The 12,597-nt window shown below is 44.3% G+C and overlaps 1 protein-coding gene across 1 annotated transcript; it reads left to right on the top strand.

The window, feature by feature from the left end:
• The first annotated feature begins 2,097 nt into the window (after positions 1 to 2,097).
• On the top strand, positions 2,098 to 12,314 carry camk1gb (calcium/calmodulin-dependent protein kinase IGb). The gene is made up of 13 exons (XM_041945679.1): positions 2,098 to 2,145; positions 3,679 to 3,790; positions 6,998 to 7,123; positions 7,280 to 7,354; positions 7,457 to 7,595; positions 8,604 to 8,727; positions 8,845 to 8,920; positions 9,221 to 9,333; positions 9,458 to 9,536; positions 10,032 to 10,119; positions 10,454 to 10,803; positions 10,892 to 10,991; positions 11,402 to 12,314. The coding sequence occupies exons 2-12, from the start codon at positions 3,705 to 3,707 to the stop codon at positions 10,947 to 10,949; spliced, it is 1,314 nt and encodes a 437-aa protein (XP_041801613.1). The 5' UTR covers positions 2,098 to 2,145; positions 3,679 to 3,704; the 3' UTR covers positions 10,950 to 10,991; positions 11,402 to 12,314.
• Positions 12,315 to 12,597: the final 283 nt, after the last annotated feature.

A 12,597-nucleotide genomic window follows, 5' to 3' on the forward strand; every position in this document is an offset into this window, starting at 1 on the left:
CGCTGCTCAAACTCTGTAATAACTGTGAGCCGGCGGCTGTGCTGCTGTGCTGCTGTGCTGCTGTTTAACATCCATCATCCAGGGCAACACGCTCATTGTAGCTGCTGTTTCGCAGGCCCGGTGACTTCTGTCCTGATTGGAAAAGGCTCATTCTGGTGAAATCGAAGATGACTGAGACAGCCTCTTGGACCGGTATCCATGACAACGTGACGAGCCGGTCCAGCTATTGATATCCTGTCTCTCTCTCTCTCTTTACAGCACATGCCTGAAGCTCAGGCAGGCTGCATTGTGAAGCTATGAGGCTCATCCTGCAGCCTTTGGTGGCAGATGAACTCTTGCATGGCTGTAGCTGCTCTTTTTGATAAGAAATATTTGTGTGTGGTTTATTTTGCGTGGCAGGAGCAGACTTGCTTTGTGTCCTTGTTCTTTGTGCACAGTGAGCATGTGAACTGTCATCAGCGTGACCTGTTATAATGCATGGCTGCTTGTGTGGCAGGTGAAATGAGCACCTGATGCAGATTAATGCATAAGCCTGTTAAAGGTTGTCTCTGAAGACCATGGCGAGTTCTGCGACTGAATTAGAGCCTATTGCTCTGATGGCCACAGGCTTCGAACCATGTGTAAAATTTCTACACGAGGGTCAAATGTGAAAGCAAGCCGTCTGTCCCACTTTCTAATGAGGCGTGTCCCTTTAAAGGGGTTTAATGGGTTCAAAAGCTGCGACAAATGGCTCTCTGAGTAAATCAATAACCAAAGCTATATAGATTGTTCATTAGCCATTAATAGGAACATCTTCTGGGTTGCCATGTTGTGAAAAATCTGCCTAAATGGTGTTAATCCTCCTTTTAGCTCCTTATCATCAACAGTAATGATACCAAAAGAGCTGCCTGATCCATTTACTACGACTGGATTTAATGAATTCCTGTGAAAACAATATTTTGAGACTGAGGACTGAGAGGACTGAGCAAGAGGCGCAATTAGAAATCAATCTGCTACTTCAGCACCGCGTACAGCACCATGGACTGATCAATACACAGCACACTCCTACTGTCAGATAAAGGATCAATGAGTCTGACAGACTAGACTTTCAGCTGCTCCTGTACTCTGCCTGCTTTGGGATTGGAGAAGGGGGATGGCAGGTTAACAAGGGGGATGCATTTTTGGTCATTTTGCTAACGAGGGATGCAAACACCCTCAAATCCCCTGCTGATTAGTGCCTATAAAAGGTGAATTGAATTGGAAGTTTTCATGTTGCACTGTTTTAGAACATTGATTGTTTAAATGCGGCTTTTTTGACACTAATCAATAGAAAAAGACGTTTAATATCGAATATGTTTTCAGAAGCAATCTCGCCCTTTAATAGGACACACCTGAAGCATCAGAACTGAAAATCACATATTCAATAAACATCAAGGTTTTAATTGTTGCCAAAGGTGCATAAATTCTGACCTGGAAGGAGTGAATGCTTATCAAACAGGTATTTTGGATTTTATATTAATAATTAATGTAGGTGCTTCATAGAGGTCTGTTTTCACTTTGACACAATTTTTTTTTCTGTTGTCCAGAGTCAGAAAAGCAACATTAAATCTGCTTTGATTCAGTGTTGTGAGACAACAAAATGCATTTTTTTATTGGAAGTATTGATGAAGCCATTAGTTTCAGCCTGTATTGAAGCTTGATATCCACTGATGTCATTCTGAGCCCCCACAACTAATCACGCATTTCAAAATGGTCACTTCTATCAGTGCACGGAAGTGCGCGCGCGCGTGCCTGCGCATGCACGCGGGGCAAAATGGTATGAATGAATTGTGCAGCTAGTTTTGGAACAGCTGCGCATTTATACGCAAGACGCGCTGATTTTTTTATTTTATTTTATTTTATTTTATTTTATTTTGTATAAACCTGCAGCTGCGGGGAACGGGGAAAGTTGCATGATGCAGCAGCAGCTGCCTGATCTGGAGTCTGTACGTTAAGTCTCAGTGAGCACCTGTGAGACCGGCAGCCCCTCCCCTCGCCTCTTTCCATGGATGTAATCTCTGGCTTGACAACAGGTAGGCTACTTCTAACGTCCCAGACAAAGTAATCTGCGCAGACCTCGGCGAGCTGTAGGCAGGGGAGTCAGAGCTCCAGCGGCTGAGTCTCTTGGTAAGTCTCAGTCAGTCTGCAGATGACTGAACCGCTTCATGAAGTGGATTGTTCGGATCTCTATGACTGAAAACCGCTGTTGGTTCATTTGTGAAGCTGCAGTTTGCAGTTTTTTCCCCCTTGTTTGTTTTTCAGCCAAGAATCGAGTGATGCCGAATTTGTATTCTGTGCGTAATTTGGGTAGTTTTGAGTGTTTCTGCGTTGACGTTCATCACGGTGAGTCTTTTAAAATGCTCAGGCGTCACAGCTGTGAGGTTCAACCTTGATCTGACTGTGTGATTGCTCGCCTCTTTGCCGCAGAGGGTCTTTCCGCGATGTGCCGCAGCCACCTCGGTGTGAGGCGGCCGGAGAGCGGAGACGAGGCACGGCAGCCCGCTGCTTTGCTCTCAGTCAAGCGTTTGGTGCCGTTATTATATCTTTGTATTGTCTGGGGTGTTTTTGCGTCACGGTAACGAAACGCGCTGCTCGGCCGTAAACCTGCAGCAGGACTCATCCGCAGAAAAGTGCATTGAAATGTGGGTCACTGCTGCAGGTTCGGACTGTGCGCATCAGTTTTTGCATCGTTGTTTGTGGTTTTGAGCTCATTCTCCAGCATTCAGCGGGTTTTGGATGAGAATGAGTGTCGCTGGTCTGCTGCTGTTGGACACCAGCGATCTGAGTCTCACACATTCTGACCTGAACACAATGAAGCGATGACAGAAATAATGACTGCAGACAAAGCTATGAGAATAGAAGGTGCAGGACCCTCAGAGCGCCTCGGTGTGTGAACAGAGACTCTCTGAATCATTGAGGGGACACTGAAGATAATTTCAAAGAAGCTTTACTCTGTAAATGTCATGTCTTCAATGTGTGATGAGTTAATGTGGGTTTGCATGGACTGTTCAAAGTTAAGACATTGATTCTGCATTTAAAGCTTTTTGTTGGAGGCTCTACTCTGTTGTGATGAGGTCAGGTCTCCAGATCAAGAGTTACTAATCCCTTATATAAGAGCAGAGAGGGCAGGAAGCTAAACTGGGTGACCCGCTCTTTCAAAGTGTTCCTAATCCTCCTCAGTACCTTCAGTTTTAGTGGATAAGTCATTCTTCACAACTTTCTAATCCTTATAGTCTTTCTTTTGAACTGCACATTTTCTGATAAGTGCAGAAAAGAAGTCGAGGCGACAGATTTCTTTCACTTCTCTCCTGGTTTGTCAGATTGTTCGTCAGCCTTGTATCAGTGTCGTCTGGCCCGGATGCAGCATGAGCCAGCCCCAGCGCTGCTTCATACCTTCCCCTGTGCTCGTTACAGCTCGGATTAGCGCGCTAACCTTTTGTCTGCCAGACAAAGACTCATGTCTGTCTCATCTGCTCGTCTGAGCAGCAGACACATCAACCTTCACACCTGCTTCCTCATGACTATTCAATAATCCAAAAGGACTTTGTGATGATGATGATGAGGGAGTCTGGACATTAGGACGGGATTACCGCAGGGCATTGTGGACCTTTGGTGTTGACATCTCTTCTTAAGTCTTGTCTTTCTCCTTACCTCTGACAGAAATCCCTGTTGAAGAGCCTGCAGACATGGGTCGTCAAGAGGCCGACTGCGTGTGGAAGAAAAACACAGAAAACATCCAGGAGGTGTTTGACGTCATGGACGAGCTGGGATCGTGAGTACATCTTACTCTCTATAAGACAACACCATTCATTAACATGCATTAACACTGAGTGAAGCCAGTTCTACTTATATATTATCACAAGTCACAAATTTGCATCAAGGGGTTTTAAATCTGTACAGCACACAACAGCGTCTGTCTTTAGACCCTCAATCAGATCAGAAAACTCCTCAAGAAGCATTTAAAGGGAGAAAAATGTGAGAAGCCTCAGGATGATCACCAGAGGCGGGATCTGCCTCCCCAGGACGGACAAACATACAACTGATTCAGTCAAGAAATCTTCATATTTACTGAGTTGTATATGCTGTGTGTATTGTATATGCTGCTGTAATTGCTTCCTGTCTTTGCTGCATGCTGTGTGAGTCGCGGGACAGATTACTGGTTTGATTGGATTGACATGGGGAGGCCTACTTTCCCGAGGTGTTAGACAACAAGAGACAACAAGCTCTGTCTGCTCGAGGTTTAGTCCGACTGTCCCGATGCCGTCTGGCTGCGCGGCCAGCTCAGCGGCTCATTCACAAAAAAGCACGTCGCTGCCAAGCCACTCACAAAAAAAGAGAAGAAAATATTTTTAAAAAAGCGAGTGCAGCAGCAACAAATTGACGTTAAGATGATAAACAGCTATTTTGATCACTGGTTAATGATTTATGTCATTTTTTTAAGCAAAGATACCAAAAGATTTGCAGCTTCTCTTTGCCTCATGTCATAAAAACTGAATGTCATTCAGTCTTTGTTTGATCATCTTTGGTTTCAGGAAATTGTGATTTTTTACTGTTTTCTGACAGTTTATAGTCATACTGATAATGTTAATAAACCTTATTCATATAGAACCTTTTAAACAGGGTTTGTAACTCAAACTGCTTTACAGTACAGTGAAGAAACAAGAGAATAAATAAAAACAAGTGGGAAATGAATAACAAGCATTCATTTGATTGAACTGGTGTGCTAAGAACAACTACATGAAGGATAGAAACAGACAAAATTACACAATTATTGATTGAATCAAGAAAATAACACTTAATCAGTGTGTTAGTTGGTTGCAGCCTTAAAAGCGTGTAAAGTGCTGAAATACCAGTATTATTAACTTAATCTGAAAGTACGCCTGCAGTCATTTTCAACAACAATCATGAGGATGATGTTATTCGGTCAACAGCCTCTTGTGCTGGCCGAGTTTCTGTGAGGTCAGCATTAATAACGAGCGGGTCTTTCCAGCGCTCTGGAGCGTTCAGCGAGTGGCTGGAGAGCGGCAGATCACAGGCCAGCAGTAAATAACGGCCGCCAGAGAGACGTCGGCGTGTCGCTGGAAAACAGAGCGGATCTGTGCTGAGGGGGCCGCCGAGAGGCTTCAGCGCTTGATTGGACTGTGAAGGAGGCGAGGCCCCCGCCGAGCACAGGAGATGATCCAGGCTCAATTAGTTTGCGTCAATTACTTTTATTTCTCCAGACACTTTGAATACACAGTCCGGGGCTGTAGGAGAGACGCTGCTGCTTTCACTTCTGTTGAAGGCGTCAACACGGTGAACCCCCCGAGCTGTTTTGCCCGCACTCAGGTAGACGGTGCAGGTTTTCAGTCTTCCTGTTTCCATCACAATAAAAAGGAAGAGAATCCAGAGGGGACGGGAGCTTGCGTAGAAAACCAAATAAGCCTTTCCCATCGGGCCTCATCACACGCAGTGCAAACAACATCCTAATGGTTTCCTGGCAATCAGGACGCGTCTCTCCAGGCCCTGAAATGACTCCCACAATGACTCAAAAAGCAAACTCATTCTCATCAACATTTCTGAATGTCGAGCTCGCAGTTAGTGCGTCAGTGATTTCTGATTGCCTTTTGTCTGTCAGTGAAAAGGGACGCTGTGTGGCATTTATGTTCAGGGGTTGATTGATGATTTCTCTCGAGAGCCGCAATAAGCTTCAAGGAGATCAGAGGAAGAAAATGAGCTCTGGTAACCAGGGAGAAATCAGCTGAGTGAGTGCTGCGATGATGCTGTTCGTCCTCCCCCCCGAGCAGGCATGTGTGACAGGCTTTCTCTTCCAAATGTGACACTCAAAATGCGAAATAAAACACGGTTTGAAGGCGCTCCGATCCTCCAGCAGGCGTGTGTCTGTCTGGATTAGAGCACATTCCTTCAGGGTCAGTGTCATCGCCTTGAAGACAGAGGGCAGGGTCACAGCATTCCATGTCTGCCCGAAGCCCTTGACACCTGTCTGTGACCTGGCCTGTCCTGAGCCTGTTGTCAGGATCCCTGCTGCACATGCTCAGTTTCTGACCTTTGCGTCTCGAGCCTGCAGCCCGCCACTGTTTCCATTGCGTCAGGGATAAAGGGCCTAATCCACCGGGTAGAACAACTATTCCCAGACAGCGCTGAAGATAGCCTGACCGCAGAGCAGCACAGAGAGGGACAATAAGCCTCTGGCAAGTGAATAGTTAAGCCACAGAGATCTTTAGTACACCTTAATTGAACCCCTTGACATTACTTTTTTTACCCAGTGTTTATTTTAATTCTGGTGCTCTCCAAGAAATCGATGCCGTTTCCATCAAAGGCAAAAGAAATAACATGACGCAACTAAAACCAGAAAAACAGTAATTTAACTTTAAGAGTAGATTAAATCTAAATCTAAAATCTCAAAATGTCTCATAATCTGTACAAAAAGTCTTAAAACTTGTCGTTTTATGGGGTTAAAATCGGCCCACAGTGTCATTTTTCCACTTTTGGTTTTTATACAGATCTAGGCTAGCTGTTTCCCCCTGTTTCCAGTCTTTATGCTAAGCTAAGCTAGCCTTCTACTTGCACCAGCTTCATATTGTTCCAAACAGGTGTTTTTGGAGCGTTCCACATCTTTCCCAGTCTTTAGTTGCTCCTGTCCCAACTTGTTTGAAGCGTGTTGCTGCATCAGATTTAGAATAAGCAGAAATGAACAAAAATCAATGAAGCTGATGAGGTCAAACATTAAATATATTGACTATATTGACTAATCCAAAAAGGATTAGTTTTATTTATTTTTCACACTGCATCCCAGGTTTTCATCCCAAGAACAAGATATTTTATCACCAGTTCATTTATTCTAATAAGAGGGACGACTCATTTCCTCTGGCGGGGGGGGGGGGGGGCTTCTCATCTTTCTGTGGTGTTTCAAAGCGATCGCTGACTCCATCATTAAAAAGTCCTCGTGTGGGTCTCGTGTCTGTGTGTTAATGAACAGCGGGGCGTTCTCAGAGGTGTACATGGTGAAGGAGAAGAAGACCGGAAAGATGTTCGCCATGAAGTGCGTGAAGAAGAAACAGAAGCGAGACCTCAACCTGGAGAATGAGATCGCCGTGTTGAGAAGGTGAATTCTTATCAGCTGTTCATCTCATGTTCTCTCAGCAGTCTGTGTGGGGAGGAGTCGCATTGATTATCTTTCTCCTCTCTCTGAAAACATGTGAACTCTCTTGTGGGACTTTGACGGTAGCGTCATGGTAAAAGCGCCTTGTTATTTTCACAGAATCAAACACGAGAACGTTGTGGGGATGGAGGACTTCTATGAAAGTCGGACTCATTACTATCTTGTCATGCAGCTGTGAGTTTTTCAGTCTTCCTTTCATTGTTTAAATCAGCACGTTAGCGTAATTAAAATGAGATTTAAGGTCAAATTTTGATGGCAGTGGGATCTTGTCACCAGTGTTTCAGGCGGGGAGCTCTTTGACCGCATCCTGGACCGGGGGGTGTACTCAGAGAAGGACGCCAGCAGCGTCATCCAGCAGGTGCTGCAGGCCGTGAGCTATCTGCACCAAAACGGCATAGTGCATCGTGACCTCAAGGTGTGGATCAGATAATATAACACAAGCATACATTTACACAGACCGAAGTGTTTTCAGGTGCAAAGGTGGATTGTTAAACAGTGTTTTTACCTATGAGCCACATTAAATGATAAAACATCTACTTCTCTCGGTTATGGTGCATTTAATCTCTTTTTATGTATCTGATATTGTAAATTGTTTGGTACAATTGTACACTTAATATATAAAAAGTCTATGAGTCTAAATTACCTGCCAATTTAATGAGTGGCTCGATCATCTGTAAACAGCCAATTACAAGTCATCCATCAGTCACCTGATTATCCTGCCCAGCAACACAGGGGTCATTAAAACACTGGAAATGATATTATAATACTCTAAACATGACAATCAGAATATTTTATGAAATTCTTATTATTAATACTTATTTGCTTTCATGTCAGGAGTTAGATGAGCATCATGTCTGTACATTGAATATGCTGCAGCTAGCAGACAGTTAGCTTATTTTAGCACACAGACTGGAAACAGGCAGCCTGCCTCTTTATAAATGCAACAAAATTTGCCAACCAACACCTCTAATGAGCAATATATGACGTGTTAATTAGCTAACACGTCATATCTTGTTCAATCTGCACAAAAAAAAGAGAAAAAAAAAAGAATGTAAAGTTATGGTTATGTGCTGGATTATTTCTTATTTCTTTGATACCTCTGGACAGAGTCAGGCTAACTATTTCCCTGTTTCTTGTCTTATGCTAAGCTAACCGTCTGCTGTGCATCTCATCTAACTGCCAGCGAGAAAGTGAATAAACATGCTTTCCAAAATGTGAAAGTTCACATCATCGTCTTGGACTTGTCGTCAGACTTGGCTTTGGCCTGTAGTGACGTCTACATTCAGTGGTGCAGCTCCATTCCCAGCTGTGGCTCTTTCACAGGAAGTGTAATAAATTAAGGGTCTGCTCCACCACAGGTGAAGTAGCACTTCACTGAGGACGTCATTGTGTGAACGGCTCTCCTGTCTTTGTCCCCGTGCAGCCAGAGAACATCTTGTACTACAGCCAAGAGGAGAACTCCAAGATCATGATCAGCGACTTTGGCCTCTCCAAGATGGTAGACAACGATATCATGTCGACAGCTTGTGGCACCCCGGGATACGTAGGTAAGGACGCGTCCGTCTAGTGAAAGTTGCGTGGACTCGAATGGATCAGAGGCATAGACGGTGGTGTAACATTAAAACAACACTGGTGCAGCTTTGACGTTTTCTCTTGGCTTTCAGCTCCTGAAGTCTTGGCCCAGAAGCCCTACAGCAAGGCAGTGGACTGCTGGTCTATTGGAGTCATCACTTACATCCTGTGAGTATGAAGCTGCGGCGAATGTGTGCACGCATCAGCAGACTGAGATAAAGAGAGGAAAGAGGCCTTTTAACCAAAGACTAGCTCCAGGTTTGCCCTCACTAAGCATCAGGAAGTTCAGATTAGAAGCCACTGCAGCTCGTGTATGTTTAGCATGACACCCTTACCTAAATGCAGAATAATGATGCAGCGGTTGAGCCATAGCACCACCTAGTGGCCATCTACGATACAGACTGCTTACCTGCACACATCAGCACCTTCTTCTGGAGCATTTCCTGACATTTCTTCTTCCTGTTGCAGACTCTGTGGCTATCCCCCTTTTTATGAAGAAAGTGAGACCAGACTCTTCTCCAAGATCATGAAGGCGCAGTATGAGTTTGACTCGCCCTTCTGGGATGACATTTCTGAGTCTGGTAATCGCGCCGAGCATTCACACAGGCATATTGTGTAGCTTGCTGCAGCTGCTTTGTTCTCACATGCAGAGCTCAGGCCCAGCCCTCATGTTTCTGTGTGTGTGTGTCATCTTCCCATCTGCAGCTAAGGATTTCATCCGTAACATGATGCAGAAGAATCCCAGCATGCGCTACACCACTGACCTAGCACTCAGACATCCCTGGTGAGTGTCAGGCATCAGACTCAAACAAATGTTGGTTATTGTGCATTAAATCAAACTCTTAAAATGTGAAATTGTCTCATCTTTTCACCCTTTAACTGATTTTATGATACGAGTAAGTAAGTCCCTGCAGGATGGTTGCATTTCTTCAACAGAGTAAAGCTGTTATTGATTCATTTTCACTGTATCTTTAGGATTCTCTACTATAGTTAAAACAATGTGCAACAATTCAAAATTTTGATTTTCATGTGTTGAAAGTTTTATGAATATAAAAGATTTAAAAATGAGCGAGTTTTGCTTTTTACTGTGCAGCTCTAATCCCAAATAGAGCAAAGAACCTGGCAGAACAAGAGTAGTTTATGATGATGCTTAGATTTCTAACATTTCACAGGTGTGTAAGTACAGGAGGAAGGACGCGTTAGGTCACACAGACGGGTTCAGGATTAAACTCTACCTTGAAACAAACGTAAGCGTCCCGTTCTGTCGTCTGTTCTCCAGGATTATCGGAAAGACGGCCCGCAGCCAGGACATCTACTATTCTGTCAGCGTTCAGATTCAAAAGAACTTCGCCAAGACCAAGTGGAAGGTCAGTCCTCGCTGATTTCTTGGCTTTGATGTGGTAAGCTCATTAAGGACCTGCAGTTTATAGGAGATTAATCGGGTTTCCACCTAAATCCTTCCTGATTAAGGTCAGTTTAATGGGATATTGTTCGGTAATCAAGGCCACTGATGGCTGATGTAGAGCTTTTACTGTCAGAGGAAACAGAGTGCAGCAGTAAAAATGACTGTAATACACAAATCTGTTGTTGGACAATCAACTGCACGCTCAGACTTGGTGGTCCTCCAGACCTCATTGTGGACTAGCAGATAGATTGTGTAGCCTGTGTGGTTCTCACCTCGTGTCTTTGCTCACTTCACAGCAAGCCTTTAACGCTGCTGTAGCCATCAACCACATGAAGAAGCTGCAGCTGGCCCACTCAGAGCTGGTCCTGAGGAAGGCCAGCATCCCGGACATCAAGGTGATCGACGTGTCCTCCCCGACGAAAGCCAGCAAACACCTCGATCCGGACAAACTGGACCCCAAGGCGGCGGAGATCAACGGGAGAGCGCACGGGACAAATCACATGTTCCCGCCCACGGGCCATGCGGAACTGAAGAGCCATTACTACCCGCTGAAGGCCACCCAGAGTCAGTGCGGCGGTCACCACCCGCCCACCATAGCCGAGCAGGGAAAGCACGTCTACCACTCGGAGCCGGCCAACCTCAACGGGTTTGTGCAAACTTCACCAGATGTTGTGAATTTTCCATTTTTGGCATCGCAGCAGGACTCACGCATGATTTCTCTCTTTCGCTTTCAGGTACGGTAAAAACCATAACGGCAAGACCGTGCAGACCGGAGTCTGCTCAGTCATGTGAAGGCTGCGTGACGTTTACACGGAAAAAAAAGCATTTTAATTGGTAGGTTGAAGTAAAGTATTTGCATTTCAGAATCAGATACGCTGGAGTGCAAGTAATAATTGTATCTGAATTAAACCTTTTTAAACAAGACAGTTCCCCACAAATAAGAACGATCTATCATGATCATATTTGAAGATTTGAAAGCATAAAGAGCAACACTTTAACTCGCCCTGTTTAGCTTTTAATAAGACACTGGAAGCAGATGCACGGCCTCAGTTTGACAGCATCCTGCAGGTCAGCGTCTGTTTGCTGCACAGCGCTCACAGCCTGGCTCTGACTGAGATAGAAACAAACGATCTAGATGTTGCCGTGAATGTTTTGTGTAATTCTCAACTCATTACAGGCAAATGTGTGTGTATATGTGTGTGTGTGTGTGTGTCTCACCCTGAGTGTGTTTCTGCTCTCTGCAGGTCAGTGTTGCTGTGCTGACTCGGCATGCAGCTGTTTTGTGTCAGCGGGTCCCCCGGAACTGAGAATGAGAGGAGGTTGATCCTCTGACGGACCCGAGCGGTCCACACAGTCAGCGGGACGTTTTATTTTGGAAAGAGTGCCTACGAAGCTTCCCGACAACACACACACACACACTCAGATGCACAGGGTAGACTTCAGTTAAGCAGGACACTTCGGACAGTATTCAAGCGATCGTCTCTCTTAGCGTGGGTGTGGCGGGCTCACCTGCTGCTGGGCTCCACTTCAACGTCCGGCTCGCTGCTGCTGGTGACGCAGTCCTGACCTCTGACGTCATGAAGGCTTTTTGCTGGTCCCGGTTCTTAATCAGGGAGAGATTAATTCAGCAGAGCACTTAGTGTCCAGGTTCATGAGGATCTTTGTTACATGTTGCTTATGAAAATACACACAATGCAATAAGAGAAATTATGTACTTCATCATTTTAGTGCAACAGAATATATGGAACTGCATGCTTCAAATAAGCCATACTTATATAATATATAATCTATTCTGGTAAAATTATTTTTATTACCTTCTGTGTGTTGATTTATTGTTCTGTTTTACTTTTCTAAAGTATGTGCATCCTGTTTTTTTTTAAAAAAAGAAAAAATTATGATAAATCTATACAGACAATAAACAGCAAACAGGATCATAAAAGATGTTCAAACTGACGAATCATCAACAGAATTTGCCAACTCGTGGCTCTCACATGCCGCCAGCCGGCTAGAATATAAAATGTCATTTATATTCGCTGTGATAGATGTTTGTCCACTTACAGTAAGAGATTCACTCTGCACAGTCTGCCTGTGGCTTTGTATTGATCCATTCAATAGATGTCGATCTACTCTGTGTATTATGACGCGATCCCTCGTGAATAAAGCCTGTACAGAATCTGTATTAGAGTCGCTGCCATTTTTAATTTGTCTTTATTCTCTTGTTTGTCTTGGAAAAATAGTTTCCCACCAACCACTGAAGAACATATAAATGATACAAAGAATGGAGTAATTATTAGTCAGTCAGTAGCTAATTTACTTCAAGTGATTTCCTCTATTGCGTAAGACCAGAACTACAGCTATTTACGTTTTTTAGTCATGTTTCAGGTAAATTAACATTTGAACTGAAGTTTTGTGAGATTTTCCATCCCCTTCCAGTCCCAAG

This window comes from Chelmon rostratus, chromosome 10 (assembly GCF_017976325.1).
Source record: "Chelmon rostratus isolate fCheRos1 chromosome 10, fCheRos1.pri, whole genome shotgun sequence".
NCBI classification, from domain to species: Eukaryota; Metazoa; Chordata; class Actinopteri; order Chaetodontiformes; family Chaetodontidae; genus Chelmon; species Chelmon rostratus.